General features: G+C 31.9%; 1 protein-coding gene across 2 annotated transcripts in view; it reads right to left on the reverse strand.

Annotated features, from left to right (window-relative positions):
* The window catches only part of Scm (Polycomb protein Scm), a 17,370-nt gene continuing 4,825 nt past the window's right edge, over nucleotides 1-12,545 (reverse strand). For both annotated transcript variants that reach the window (XM_018515311.1, XM_018515312.1), the window contains 7 exons: nucleotides 5,405-5,704; nucleotides 5,063-5,313; nucleotides 4,226-4,793; nucleotides 3,886-4,077; nucleotides 1,605-2,162; nucleotides 233-390; nucleotides 1-166 (listed from right to left, as the gene is read on the reverse strand). In XM_018515311.1, the coding sequence (XP_018370813.1) occupies nucleotides 32-166; nucleotides 233-390; nucleotides 1,605-2,162; nucleotides 3,886-4,077; nucleotides 4,226-4,793; nucleotides 5,063-5,313; nucleotides 5,405-5,704 (2,162 nt within the window). In that variant the 3' untranslated portion in view covers nucleotides 1-31. The remainder of the gene's footprint in view (nucleotides 167-232; nucleotides 391-1,604; nucleotides 2,163-3,885; nucleotides 4,078-4,225; nucleotides 4,794-5,062; nucleotides 5,314-5,404; nucleotides 5,705-12,545) is intronic.

Here is a 12,545-nt window from a genome sequence, read left to right on the forward strand (position 1 = left end):
AATTTCAGATCATTATTCATATATGAGAAAATCACATATGTGTATGTCTTCTACCTTTAATACGGTTTACCAAATTACAAATCTTAAGTGCTGGCCCAAGTTTTAGTCCCATGTACTTCATCATCATATCACTATTGAGAAGAAGTAGGGCCTTGCCATCAATTTCCTAAAAATTATCGTTGTTAATTTATGATAAAGTAAAATGTTGAATGCCTATTTATATTTAACTCACATGCTTCTTGAATAAATCTGCATGTTGTCCTAATACTGGATCTGTAATGGCAATAAAATGTATTACATCTTCAATAGTCCATTCTGCTGGTTCAATGGGAAGAGTGCGACTTCCAGAGGCTTCATTGGATTGAGTAGTAGACGTCGCTGCTTCCAATTCTGTGTACGTAAATATATTTCTTAATCAGTATGTCACTTCACAAAAATGCTAGTTAACCCGACGTCATTGTGATGCTAAAAACGTTACACGAACGTTGAGGTGAATCATGATAACACGAATATTTTTTTGGTCTATTCTCGCAATGTCAACAACGGTTTTAGAAAGTTTTAGCTCCAGCTACAGGGCGGTTAGTTAAAATCTATGAAGTATGTAAGAAAATACAGATGTTTAAAAATGTCTCGGGTTGATTATGACTCAGCCACAATGACGCCAGGTTAATATCAGTTAATTTCATATTAAAAAAAAAAGCTTTCAAAATAGCGTATTATATTATCCTAAACAATAAAGTAATAACTATCTACTATATGTCTTTAAATAATAATTATAAATATCCTTATAATTCGCAGGTTATCATTAATTAAATTGTCCAATAAAATTTGACCTTTTTTTCCTGCGACGAGCAGGACCAGTATTTCTTAATAAATTCAAGGTCGCTGAATCCAAATCCAGCCAGCGAAAAATGCGCATTACATCAGATTTTTTTTTTAGATAAATCGAATAATATGAACAACGTTTTTTAGTCATATTTACCATTTTATTGTGGCCGAACGAAATTTTGTTTTTTAATTTCATTAATGTCACTCTAAAGAGCTAATCTTCACCTTTAAAAGAAATTTCTATTTTTTACTGAGTATTTTTTTTCGAGTTATGAACATTTTCTGAAATGTAAAATGGAGGTCACTGCTTATGAATCTGAATTCAAAATTACGAAATTCGAAATGGTAGACTTAACATGGACTAAATTGATAAAAATATAGATACTATTTTAATACAAATCTATCTACTTTCCGATTTCAATCCGTTAATTCGGATCCGCCATTTTACATTTCAGCAAACGTTCACAACTCAATAAAAAAAAATCGCACAGTAAAAAAATGCAAATTCCTTTTAAAGGTGAGGATTAAAGGAGTGGCATTAATGAAATTGAAAAATAAAATTTTGTTTGGTCACAAAAAATGGTAAATATGATAAAAAAACGCTGTTTTTTTGCTCATATTACTCGATTTATTTCAAAAACCTGATGTGATGGGCATCTTTCGCTGGCAGATTTGGACTCAGCGACCTTGAATTTATTAAGAATACTGGCCCTGCTTGCTACGGATTTTCTTGTTGGACTATGTTATAACAAAGCTTTATAAAAAATATGAAATACCGGGAATAGATTTGCGAGATTGCTTCGCAGATGTAGGAGATGGTTCTGTAGAATGATTTATACTCTGCACAGGAGTTTGCTGAACATGCTGTTGCTGAGTTGGCGTTAAGTTTTGTTGACTTTCCGATGACCATCTTCGTTTCTCTCCTATAGAGCCATTTGCTACTTCATCATTAGTGGATTGTGGTTGTTGTAGCGAAGATGTGGGACATTTGCTACAAGGTTCTTTTCTTTTAGTTAACATGTATTCGCATGCATGAAGATCCTCAAGTTGCTGTCTAATATATGCATAGAAGTCTTCTTCTTCCAAAAAATGAGATAATTTAACAGCAGCAGGTTTTTTCAAAGTTCCCATACTCAAAGTTACAGTTTCGCCATCACCATTTCTCAGTAAACCCAACATTTGTTTGGGATTCAAGGCTGCCATTAAAAATGCTTGGAAGATGTCTCTTGCAATACATGTCATAGAACCAGGACCAAATTGCGCTGGCAGGACTTTCACTTTTCGAATATCAAAATATGGCCCACAGTGACATTTATGGTTGACATAAAGCGTAACTGCAATATACAATTAAATCATTAAAAATTTTTTGCGTGAACTTTATCGTTTCTTGTACAAAATATAGCACATCACCTGAATTGGTTGTAGAATCGGGTAAGATAAATATCGCCCTTTTGCGCCATCCGGACGAAAAGAAAAATTCATCTTGCTCGCTGAATGAATTGGTGATTCTTCGATTCTTACAAATAATAATAACGCTCAAACAAAATGCTGTTAGTCCATTATACATTCGCGAGTCTGTCGTTCGCTGTCCACAGATACATACATTTACAATTATAATTAAACCTATCAGTGAAAAATATAAAAAAGCCCATCAAAGCCCACATCGGCTGTTCGGATGCACAGAAAACTCTTAATTTTCGTGTGAATGTTGACTAATTCTGTGTTGTTATTACGGAATGCTGTGTCGTGTTCCAATTTATATGATTTCTATGTTTATTTATGCGTGTTTTCAAACATCTACCTGTTTGGCTTACATATGATGCTTCACACTCTCGACAATCAATTTTATATACAACGTCTGATTGAAGGGTCGAAACGTTTATTTTATTCGTTTTGTTACGTTCACACGAAAATTAAGAGTTTTCTGTGCATCCGAACAGCCGATGTGGGCTCTGATGGGCTTTTTTATATTTTTTACTGATAGATTCTATCCGAACCTCATTTTATATATTTGTTTATAATTAAATCTGCATGTGATACTATAATTCAACACCCTCCTTTGTAATTTATTCTGATTTATGTATTTATTTATTCTGATTTACTGATAGATTCTATCCGAACCTCATTTTATATTTGTTTATAATTAAATCTGCATGTGATACTATAATTCAACACCCTCCTTTGTAATTTATTCTGATTTATGTATTTATTTATTCTGATGTATGTATCTGTGAACAGCGAACAATAGACTCACGAATGTATAGTGGACTAACAGCGTTTTGTTTGAGTATTATTATTTGTAACAATCAGAGAATCACCACTTTATTTGTGCAATCACCAGAAACTACATGGATAGAAACGGTGATAACCCGCAAACCTTCTAGTATCTTTTAAGATAATGTGAATAATGTGAAAGCCTAAAAAGTGTTACCAAAAACAACGTTTTATTACATTTGATTCCAACCACGTTCTGATACTTCCGACCCGACCCGGGATCAGCTAAAATAAAAACTGAGTTCCTACAAGTAGAGCCAATGGCACACGATGCTTGTTTTCCTGGATTAGAATCTTGCCACTGTATTGGCTGCGGTGCTGTCAGTGCCGGTATCGCAGCCAATCCGGTGGCAAGATTTTAATCCAGCTAGCAATCCATCCAGCAGGAAACCAAGCATCGTATGCCATTGGCTTTATTATTTGGAACTCAGTTTTTATTTTAGCTGATCCCAGATCGGAAGTATCAGAACGTGGTTGGAATCAAACGTAATCAAACGTAATCAAAGCACCGTGTGCTACCGATATAAGTATCGCATACAAAAATCTAAGGAAATACTATAGTATATATATATGCGTTACATATACTATAGCATTTACTTAGTTTTTCGTACGATACTCTTTTCTAAAATAGGGGGTTTGAATCATGTTGACAGTATTGATCGAGCAGGAATGCTGAAATTTATAGTTCCCAAAACTGCCTATTCGCCCAAATGGCGCAGAAATAGGGCTTAACTTTTTATAACAAAGTGTCCATACCCTGATACAGAATTATAATTTACTTACCATTTTCAAGCGGTTTGGTATTGACTGTGCTAGTGTCAGGTTCCGTAGCTGGCTGTAATGGTGCATTGGAGCCTGCAGGTGTTACTAATGCAACTGGAGACTCTCTGTTATTGTTATTTCCAGAGCCAACCGCCATTACAAGAAAAACATTACTGTTGGCTTTAGACCCTCTAAATCCCTTGTTTGAACCTGCTGTAAGTTTAGAATTAAATACATTAAAAATGTGAATTAAAAATATTTAAATATTTAAAACAAGATAAAAGATTAAGAGATATACGTATTAATGAATTTGTAGTTATACAGTTACTTTACAAATTATAAAATATATATTCATGTGTACATTTTTGCCTTGGTGGCTGTAATGGATGTCCACTTTTAAAACACCATCCTGCAGGGAAAATATCTCGAGAATCATAACGACACCAGTAATCAAAAGCACCGCGCCAACCATCAAACGTAATATGTATCTGGTCCTCATTAACTGCGCCAACGGTTGCAGTGCATATAAGCTGTGGATTCTTTTTATCAATTGCTTCTAATTTGTGTCCGACTTCAAACAAATTAGAGCGTGGTGTCTTTGGTTCACGTTTGAATACTTTAGCCGGTGCCATTTCGGCACCATTTAAAGTTTTTAGGAGGAACATTGGCCAACTAGAAGCGTTCATCCGGAAGCCTAGTGGCGGCTGAAGCATCCCGCCAGATTTCTCACAGTGGCCTATCGGATGTATTTCGTTACTATCGACCAACCGCCAGAAATCATTCTTGTTATCAGAGCCATCTAATCTTAATCTTAATCGCGGTCCCAGAACACCTACTACTGTGGCGATACAAGTTGATGTCAAGTTCCGTGGATCTAATGCTTCCAATTTCATATTAATCTTAAATTCATTTGTTGGTGGAACGTCATGCTGAAATCAAAATAATATATAATATACAATGTGTAAGCAATGATAAATCACAAATTAACGAAAAAACTAATAAGTTTTTACAGACCCCTTTAATTAGAACAATTAATAAAATCATGAAATATGTAATACAGGAAATAGGAGTCGACGCTGGTTATCAATTAGCGCAATGTGTAAGCAATAAACAAGCACTGAACCTATATGTTCTGCAGTAACATTAAATAAAAATTGTATGTTGACAGGTCAAATTGCAGTATGCTGTACTGCTGTACCTGCTTGAAGCACTCGAGTGAAGCTGCTTTGCTGTTTGTTTCTTTTAAATAAAGATCCCAATCAAAAGTCTGAAAGGCTTCATATTGCAACGATGCAGTAGATGTTCCAGTAGATGCTGTTGGTGGACGAGATACAGTTGTGTGATTATTTGTATTTGTGTAAGGTTGTGTCGTTTGTGCATTATTGTTGCTTGACAATCCAGATGAAGCTGGAGACGAAGTAGGAGACAGTAACAAAGGATCACTGTTGTCTATAAATTAAACATTTGTTTCAATTTGTTAAAAATTGTTTGAATTGCTATATAAGTTTGTGTAGATTTATGCAAAACTATAGTCACTCACTTTTCTTTGTGTCTGTTTGTGTTTCTTTTTTCTGATACACATTTAAACAGTATGCAGAACAGAAATCCTTTGTTGGAGCATCTTTTTGTTCCAGTCTAAAAGGTGTAACCCTGATCGCTATCACATTTTCGCATTGTACACAAACACTCCTTGTATAGGTTTTGCGAGATTCGGACAGACAAGTCTCCGAACAAAATTCCTTCTTGCCATTCTGTGTAGGAAGAACATACTTTAATGGTAGTTTAGTCTCTCCGCACCACGTGCATGGAACGTTCTTCAATTTTGGTGGTCTACCTGGACCTACAACAAAGAAAGATTCAAAACTTCTGTTTATTATAAAGACATCATCATCCCCATACAACACCGATTGTTACGTAAAATTTTCAGAAATGTTTCAACCTTTCACATCTCCTGTGCAACAATTCTGAAAGGATTCTGCAATATGTTTCATATGAAATGCTTTAACAGAAATGTTTCTACAATCTATCATATGCGATAAATTGAAAAATATATTTAAACAGAACAAAAAATCATCATGTTAAAATGGCTTCAAAATGCTTACTAAAAGTCATTTTTTGATCAATCACGAGTCAGTTTAACATCATTTTAATATTATCATGAGTTGTTTACTTTAATTGCGAAAACTTTTGTAGGAATGAATAAACTTTATAAAAATATATTTGTTTTTTTTTTAAAGTAGATATTTGTATGGAAAAGAAATAATGTCTTATGTATGTCGTAAACCTTCATAAATTTTTATCTTTGTATGACTGTCACTATTTTTCTACACATCCCTACAATCGAAATTTCATTTCAAATTATAAATTATACTATTACGTACAACATTGAATCGATTATAACTACGACTCGGTGCGATTACAAAAGATATATAAATAATATAAATATATAACTTGATTAGTTAAAAATTTTCGTTTTATTATATATTTTATCAAAAGGTTTATATTTTATTTTAATAAAATGATTTTATTTAATGAGAAATTTTTAAATGAAAATATATTAATAAATAATTCTTAAATACATTCTACTATTTTGCAATGCTCGCAATAGTTAACGAAATACAGACACTGATCGTTAACGATAGTCGAATAAGCGCTTAACGAATCCGTTCGGTCTACTAATGCTAAAATGTACGCTCATTGATGGCTCGGCACGCGGGCCGCGGGGAGTGAGAGTCCGTCCCATAGAGCGGCAATTGACAACGGAACGGAATTCGCGGAATCAACACAATTAAAATACTATTTTTATTATTACGTACTAGGATGGTTGTTATTTTAACATTTGAAATTCAATCAGGATAGGAATTCCCTAATGCAGTTGAAAATCCAAAAAAAATAACACCATACTTTTTAAAATTTTTCCAACAATTTGAATCCGAGCCACCGGAACACGGATAGACAGTAAAACACCTTTGTGGGCAAAATTCGACCGACGCTCTAATTCTTAACTAATTTTAAAGTTTTTTTTTTAATATGCTCAAAATTGAATGAACTAAAATTTACTAAAAGCCCATTTTGCGTAAATTTTGATTACGGTCCAAAGTAAACATTGCCGATCTAATGAAGTGAGCAAAAGAAATCAAAATTACACGATATAACGAATATTCATTGAACTGTAATCAAAATTTACACAGAATGGGCATATAACTCATCCAATATTGAGCAAATAAAAAAAAAACTTTAAAATTAATTAAGAATTACAGCGTCGGCTGAATTTTTCCGTTCAATGTGTGGGGCCTTGAAATTTAATATTGCTTTAAATGGGATTTTTTTTAAATATTCTTTTGACAGCTGATAGCTATCAATATTCTTGTAAACTTCACGAAAATAAAATTTTCAAAAGAAATTGGCAGCGTTACATAAGAGTACGTATTGCGATGGCAGTTAACAACTGTCTGAATAAAAAATACATAAGTAAGATTAAATTTATTTATTGCAACAAATATATTATAACAATTATTTTTTCAATAAAAACAATTAATTTTTTTATAATAAACATATAATTTGACTTTACAAAAAAAGGAATAAAAAAGAACTCACAAATGAGGATGCATTATAGACATTAATAATGATTTTTTAATTTGTTTATAGAGGATCTGCAGACTTGCAGAAATAAGAATTATCAACTCTTACGTACAGTCACACGCAAAAAAAAAACGATGAAGCAAAAAAAACCCTTTTTGCTTCAATGTTGAATAACTCGGTGAAAAAAAATCGTATAGAGGTCTATAAAAAAGCAAATTGAAGGCAAAGATTCACACTTTTGATTGCTGTAAATCACATTTTTGTGTGATCTTTACTTCATGCCACAGACATTTGTAAAATTTGTACAAAATTTTCATGTTTGACGGGTATCCATTTGTGTCCGTGTAGCTCCATATAGGATCAGTCAGATTGAAATATCAATTACAGATTTCGAAAGTAGAGATTTTAAGCTTTAAAAAGTTTTTTTAAACATCTCGTTACGATAATTTTTCACTAAGTTATTGCTATTTGAAAATATTCAAAATTTGTGCAAAAATTTAGTGGCCTGTTTTTTTTGGACGCTAAATCTTTGAACAAATTTTTAATATTTTCAAATAGCAATAACTTAGTGAAAAAACATCGTAGCGAGATGTTTAAAAAAGCCTTTTAAAGGTTGAAATCTCTACATTCAAAATCGGTAATTGATATTTCAATCTGACTGATCCTATATGGAGCTACACGGACACAAATGGATACCCGTCAAACATGAAAATTTTGTACAAATTTTACAAATGTCTGTGGCATGAAGTAAAGATCACACAAAAATGTGATTTACAGCAATCGAAAGTGTGAATCTTTACCTTCAATTTGCTTTTTTATAGAACTCTGTACGATTTTTTTTCACCGAGTTATTCAATATTGAAACAAAAAGGGTCGTTTTTGCTTCATCGTTTTTTTTTGCGTGTGAGTGTACATAGAGTACATGTAGATAATTCTTGTACATGTACATAATTCTTACTTCTGCAAGTCTGCAGATCCTCTATAAACAAATTAAAAAATCATTATTAATGTCTATAATGTATCCTCATTTGTGAGTTCCTTTTTATTCCTTTTTTTGTAAAGTCAAATTATATGTTTATTATAAAAAATTAATTGTTTTTATTGAAATAAGTATTTAGAAGTAAATTTAATAGTAATTTAACTTTAAAAGAATAATATAATTTGCATATTATTAGTTTAAAATATCTTATTCGATGATGTATTAATGATTTCATTAATTTAATCGTAGGAAGATAAAGCATCTTTTTCAAATTTTATTGTTAATTATAACTTTATATTTTTTTTGAGAAAAATACTGTTACTTCTAAACTTTTACACACTAAATAGGGATTATTTTACAATAAATTTATTTTTCAATGAAAAAGTTGAAAATTTCATTTTCAATCGCCTATATTCAGATTGGTAGCACTGTGTGTTGGCTCTGCCCCACCTCACAACACTAAGAGAGGGCGAGACCGAGGGGGATGTCCCCTCCTCGACTGTGCGAAAGACCCAGAGCACTGGTGGTCCGTATAACAAAGGTCACCCCTTTAGGGAAGGGCCAACCAGCCATGTTGGCCTACAGGCGTCCTGAAGCTGCACGCGTGCCCAGGGCGCCCCTGCGAACAGGATAATGAAGGATACCGGCGAGGATTTTAGTATATGCGAGTCTGACATATCCCTCGGTTCCGTGCCCGCGGAACTGAGGGTATGCGTAGGCATTTCCCTTGCCTTACAAAAAAAAAATGACACCAAAAAATACATCTTATGTGACGTAGAAAATACTTAAAATATCAACTGAGTATTGCAAGATTACGGTAAATATAAAAAAAAAGGAAGCCAAATAGATAATTTTATTTAATAAATTCATTAATATTTTCAATGCGTTAAAAATTAATATAAGATGACATAATAAACTAATATATAATATATAATACATGATAAAATCAGGGATCGGCATTATAGTAATATTTTTACCTTCGATTAACGATTACTTAGATAATCAGTAATCAAAATTGAAAATTAAAAAAGTAGATAGATAAAAAAACGAGCAAAAGAAAGATCTAATTTAAAAAAAAAAAAAAATATAATATTTCACTTTACATCACAAATTAATATTCGATGTCGTATAGATAACATGGAACGTTTCGACTATACTAAGTGTTCATCAGCCAAACTAAATCACAAAATTTTAAAATTAATACAAAATATTTAAATGTTGGATGAACTCTAAGAATAAAATTATAAAGTATATTTATGTCGCAATAAATGTTGTATAAATCGTCAAAAGACATTAAAAAATTACAAAGTGTATAGTCATATCGCAATAAAAATCATACAAATCGTCTAAAGATATCAAGACTATTTCATCATTGAACAGCGAGAAAAGGCAGAGTTTCTCGTCAAATAAAAAAGTAATCAATTAAATAATAAAAAAATATTTGACACTGATTATTGAGTAATGGAATTATTGAAAAATTTTAAATCTGATTACAGATTACTCCAGTTATTAAAAAATGATTTACATTCTGATTACTGAATCAAGTAATAAAAAAATTGATATTCTGATTACTGATTAATAAAGTAATTAAAAAATTATGTTTTTGATTACTTGATTAACCGAATAATTAAATATTTTTTCTCTTGATTATTGATTAATCGAGTAATTAAATATTTTTTTCCTTTTTTGATTACTGATTAATCAATTAATCGGAAAATTTTCGATTTTGATTACTGATTATTTAAGTAATCGTTAATCGAAGCTAAAAATATTAAAATATAAAATAAAATTAAAATTCAGAAGGTGATTAAAATTTTATAAACATAAACAAAATAAAGCATACAGCCACAACGCTAGATAAAATTTACGGGGTGGCACCCAGTTGGACACGGCTCAATTGGACACGAGCCACTCACAGCGCTTGAGACTACAAAACTCCTAAACACCGGTCGCTGTGATTGGTGGTGTCCAATCGAGCCGTGATCAATCGGGATCACCCCAGTAATTATATACCTAATATCATTATTTACCATTACAAAAATATATCTCGTAAAATACTCTTATTAATTATAATTGATTTGTTACAATAAAATAATAAAGTTGTCTTAGTCGTATTATTATAAACTATGTCTTGTTCTATAATCTTCAAAGGAATATAATTTTTATTCGTCCCGATTTTATAACAATATTCCAAAAAGTATTGTAAGAGAGAAGAAGTTCTTTATTCTTGAAAAGTAGTGCGCATATATAAACTTCCCAAAGCTATTAACAGATAGTAAATTAATTCTAATGTACATTTAAAAAGCGTGGTATGAGTTAAATTAATATATTTGCAACCAACAACCTCGTATGATCTCACAAAATTATGACAAGTTAGATCATGGAAAGAGAATCTTCCTTCTCAACAGCGAAAAGTAGACAGAGGTCGGAATTTTATCTAGTGTTGTGGCTGTATGCTTTATTTTGTTTGTGTTTTTAAGATATAAAATTTTAAAATTATCAGGCAAGTGAGAGTGGTCCCACAGTAATCATTTGCGCAATCCTTTTGTAATACCGTGTATTTTCTAAATGCTTACATCTCATACGTTTCAGCTCAACTCAAGTCATCCTCAGCGATGTACAACTAATTATTGTGTGCTTCATGTGGCCTTTATTGTTGCCATTGCTGTGTGCAACTGTTGTAGTCTTAAGCTACCAGGTTTAAGATTGTTGAACCCGTTGCAAACATCAATGCAGATTACAAATTGTCTTAATTTTTCTTCTCTATGATCTAGCAACATTCTATCACTATGTGTAGATGTGTATTTATAAATTTCACTGGTAATTCGGTGAGTATCGCTCATATTCGCATTTCAATCCAAACCAAGGATTGAAACGTTTAATTATTATATACAATAAAACTTGATTGCAATAACATCCAGCACTCCCAAAGGTTTTTTATTCTTAATCAATTTAATTCATTAGAGCCTATAATAGAAATCCAACCTTTTTAGTAATATTTAAAAAAAATTGCAGATTCTTTCTGTAACATTTCATGAATCTTCCAATAAGGTCTCATGTGCAAGAATTGCGGACATTTTGCTATTCCAGAGCTGTCTCAGAAATTGCAAACATATTTCGCAATTTTTATGAAATGTTTCACTTTTCAGTTGAAAAATTTCTGAGGTAATTCTAAAAACTTTCGGTGGTGTATGCATCGGATTACAAACGCAATTATTTTATTGAAAAGATCGACATAAACATATGAATGTACGCTATTTGAGAAGAGCTAAAGTTTAAAAACAATAACAAAATTACATACATATTTAGTGTTAAATAATAAAACTGATTAAACTGCCATTTTTAATCTGTATCACTCTCGAGTCACAGTGCGAGTCTTAGCGAGTCGGTGCGTTTAAGAAATGAATCGGCGCGAATCAACGAGCGCAAACAGGTAAAATAATGCGAGGAATCAATAGAAGCCAGTGAAAATAAAGGAGCGAATCAAACCGAGTCAGTGAGAGTCGAGCAACGATGTTTATTTGACTCGAGAGTGACATACCCCTCGTTTAATCTTTAAACAGTCGAGAAAATCATTTTTGTGGCTTTTAAGAGTGGTTTAAAATACCATTATTTTTGATGATATTTTCAATACTAATATTGTATTAAACATAATTGTATACATGTTGCCCAAAATATATAAAAAAATATAAGTATTGAAAAATGTACAAAAAAATTAAAATACATGAAAAGATAAAAAAATTATAAAACAAAAAGTAAAAAAATACAAAAAATAAATTTTAAAAACCAAACAAAAAAGAAAAGTTAAAAAGGAGTTACAAATTTTCTATGTCTATGTCGTTAACTCTGGGTAATGCTAAAGGAAAGGAGATGGTTGCTTTTGCCTACAAATCGATTGCCTACAGTACCTTTTGCCTACATCACTTTTGCCTACAGTTCGATTGCCTACATGTATTATTGCCTACAGCTCGATTGCCTACATGCGCTTTTGCGCACAAATAAAAATTTTAGAAACGGGGTTACTTTTGCCTACAGTTCGATTGCCTACAGCTCGATTGCCTACATGCGCTTTTGCACACAAATAAAAATTTTAGAAACGGAGTTACTTTTGCCTACATGT

This window comes from Trachymyrmex cornetzi, unplaced genomic scaffold, assembly GCF_001594075.2.
Source record: "Trachymyrmex cornetzi isolate Tcor2-1 unplaced genomic scaffold, Tcor1.1 scaffold57, whole genome shotgun sequence".
NCBI classification, from domain to species: domain Eukaryota; kingdom Metazoa; phylum Arthropoda; class Insecta; order Hymenoptera; family Formicidae; genus Trachymyrmex; species Trachymyrmex cornetzi.